At 39.6% G+C, this 3,378-nt stretch overlaps 1 protein-coding gene across 1 annotated transcript; it reads right to left on the bottom strand.

Moving 5' to 3' along the window:
- Nucleotides 1-212: 212 nt before the first annotated feature.
- On the bottom strand, nucleotides 213-1,192 carry LOC108138042 (mitochondrial import inner membrane translocase subunit Tim17-B). The gene has a single exon (XM_017260014.2). It carries the CDS (start codon nucleotides 986-988, stop codon nucleotides 455-457), a length of 534 nt encoding a protein of 177 aa, XP_017115503.1. The 5' UTR covers nucleotides 989-1,192; the 3' UTR covers nucleotides 213-454.
- Nucleotides 1,193-3,378: the final 2,186 nt, after the last annotated feature.

The raw sequence follows: 3,378 nt of genomic DNA, 5'->3' as shown, positions 1-3,378 counted from the left end.
TCAAATGCGAAACGGAATGTAGTCATCTTAAGCAAGAATTGGCCTATTAATGGTCGAGTTTCTTGTGTAAACTAACAGACTTTCATACTTTAAGTGGTTCAAAATGATTTCTTAATTAAAAGATAACAAAATATTTAGTATAAGACACCATTAAGATTCAAATTAATAAATCCAGAAAACGGTGTTCTTTTGCATAATAAAACCCAAAACAATTTGGTAGTAATTTCCAAACAATTACTAAAATTTTGATGTTTATTTATTTTTGATTTTGTAAATTCATTTTCTTTTTAGATTGTTCACAGCAGTGAAATCAGCAGAACGATACTAAACCTTTTTTTTGTGCCAACCGTAGCTTCAGTTTAAAAATAAGAAAATCGTTAAAGTGGCTTGAAAATCAGAGACACTCGAAAAAGAATCGAAGGAGATCCTTTGGCGGGCGAACGATAACACAAATTTAGCTAGTGACGTTGGCCTGTCGAGCACCAGAGTATCCGTAGCCAGGTGAAGTCTCCAAGTCGCCGAATCCTCCGTTGGCCTCTGCAACAGTTAACGGCGCCTGATTCCGGAACTGGTCCGCCGTGATGCGGGTGAACAGAATGCCCACACCCTCGATCATGGAGAGCAGAATGCCTCCGATGATGGCACTGCCTGCCATGGCGGCCACACCATTGCGGGATGAGAGGACTCCGCCGGTCACCGCTCCGCTCACGATCGAGTTCCAGGGATCCTCCTTCTGGCGCAGATGCACCAGGCTGCAGTCCACGATGCTGAACACGGCTCCCCAGGCCGCAAAGCTGCCCGCAATCACCGGCGACTTGGACTTTATGGCAGCCACACTGCCGGCAACCCTGCGGCCAATGCCTTGCGGCGCATTCCGGAAGGCCTTGAGTCCCTGGAAGAGCCCGCCTCCGATGCAGCCCATGGTAAAGGCGCCTCCGCAATCGTCTACGATGCGATGGGGACACGGCTCCCGCGAATATTCCTCCATCCTTGCACTCTGCGCCCGCCGGACTTCCTATCTCTGGCCGAAAATAGAAACTGAATAGAACCGAATTTACTAAATTTTTTAAGCTCCCGTTTGTGCTGGCTCAACAATTGAGTACTCTGAGGTTCGATCAGACTTAAAATGTGACATCCAGGGTACGGAAAACGTTCCCGTTGTGTGTTAATCTGGGAGTGGAATGTGACAACTCCGACAAAGCTGGCTATATTTGTATTTTTGTATTTACAAATACAAATCTGGGAGTGGAATGTGACGACTCCGATAAAGCTGACTATATGTTTTTTTAGGAGTATCACTTTCAGTTGATTACAATTTTAGCTAATGCAAATTCAGAGTCATAAAAGTTTCAGTTTTTTTCGGAACATATGTAATAATAAATATTTATTTTTATCGGCCCTGTTAAATATTTAATAGCAATTGTACTATCAAAAAATCTATATTTTCAAGATGATATTATTTTTATACCCTTGCAGAGGGTATTATAATTTCAGTCAGAAGTTTGCAACGCAGTGAAGGAGACATCTCCGACCCTATAAAGTATATATATTCTTGATCAGCATCACTAGGCGAGTCGATCTAGCCATGTCCGTCTGTCCGTCCGTCTGTCCGTCTGTCCGTCTGTCCGTCTGTCCGTCCGTTTATATGCAAACTAGTCTCTCAGTTTTAAAGCTATCTGCATGAAACTTTCCCAAAAGTTGTCTTTCTATTGCAGGTAGTATATAAGTCGGAACGAGCCGGATCGGACGACTATAGCATATAGCTCCCATAGGAACAATCGGAAAAATAAATGAAAATAAATTATAACTTCGCTGTTTTTTAATTTTTTGTTTAGTTCTTCGACATATAGCAATGGTTAAATATTTCAGAATTATGGTTTAAATTTCATCAAAATCGGACGACTATAGCATATAGCCCCCATAGGAACAATCGGAAAAAAAATTGAAAAAAAATTATAACTTTTCTGTTTTTTAATTTTTTGTTTAGTTCTTCGACATTTAGTAAAGGTTAAATATTTTCGATTTACGGTTTAAATTTCATCAAAGTCGGACGACTATAGCATATAGCCCCCATAGGAACAATCGGAAAAAAAATTGAAAAAAAATTATAACTTTTCTGTTTTTTAATTTTTTGTTTAGTTCTTCGACATTTAGTAAAGGTTAAATATTTTCGATTTACGGTTTAAATTTCATCAAAGTCGGACGACTATATCATATAGCTCCCATAGGAACAATCGGAGAAATAAATGAAAAAAAATTATAACTTTTCTGTTTTTTAATTTTTTGTTTAGTTCTTCGACATTTAGTAAAGGTTAAATATTTTCGATTTACGGTTTAAATTTCATCAAAGTCGGACGACTATAGCATATAGCCCCCATAGGAACAATAAAAATATATAAAAGACCTATCAAATAATTGAGCTGCAAATCATCATAGCTTCAATGTTTTTAAACATATACGCAAGTAAATTATAATTTAATTCTTGCAATTCTTGCAAGGGTATATGAACTTCGGCTTGCCGAAGTTTGCTTTCTTTCTTGTTTATAATTGACTCTTTTTATCAAACATTTTTGAAGTCTTTTGTAATATCTTCTATGTACCTTATATAAATTTACAATTCATAAGTATATAAGACTTTAAATAAACAATGAAAATGTATTTTAAGGAATTAAGCTTTATGGGTTTACATTTGTAGAGTTAAAGTTATATAGACTCCAGAACTTCCTACCCTATTCCGAAATTGCAGGTTGTAAGTAAGAGTAGGTACTTTGTTTATATGTGCTCCCTCCAGACAACACCTATTAGCATACAGAACCAGAGCCAGAGCAAATAGAGTCGCACGTGGATCGGGGATCTTTGCCCCGCGAAGCTCGATGGGACAAAAAGGTTAAATAGCACAAATGTCGGATCGCAGTTAACCATAAAATTTACAGCCGCAGCTGGACGACTTTGGATCGAGGATGGGGAGTGGACGGTGGTATATGGAATGGGCCTTTCCAAAGACGCAATTCGTACAAAAAGGCAGACGACGGTGGGAAACGGAAACAATGAGACCGATTGTCGTCGACCGATAAAACCAAGCCGAGCCAAAGCCAAAGCCAAAGCAGAAAGCAGAACCAGAGCGACCCAATACCAAATTATACCATTCCAGAGAGGGGAAGCTTACGATTGCACGCATAATTATCACGCGAGCATAATCGAAATTTTGAAACCGCCGCAACTGTGTTTGCTAACGCTCGAAAAGGGGGGAGTCTTCGGACCCCCGATGAATATCTCCGCATAACAAGGTGTCAGACAGCAGTGACAAATGAAAGTGAAACCCCGATCGAAGCCGAAATCGAGGAGTATATGCGGTGGATGAGGGGGTACACCTGGACA

The sequence above is a fragment of the Drosophila elegans genome, unplaced genomic scaffold (genome assembly GCF_018152505.1).
Source record: "Drosophila elegans isolate 14027-0461.03 unplaced genomic scaffold, ASM1815250v1 contig_814, whole genome shotgun sequence".
In the NCBI taxonomy this organism is placed as follows: domain Eukaryota; kingdom Metazoa; phylum Arthropoda; class Insecta; order Diptera; family Drosophilidae; genus Drosophila; species Drosophila elegans.
Note: the sequence above shows the minus strand (reverse complement) of the source record. Positions and strands in the feature narration are given on the sequence as shown.

Bases quoted from the DNA above. Each gene is read 5' to 3' on its own strand.
- LOC108138042 (XM_017260014.2), bottom strand. From the start codon at position 988: ATGGAGGAATATTCGCGGGAGCCGTGTCCCCATCGCATCGTAGACGAT.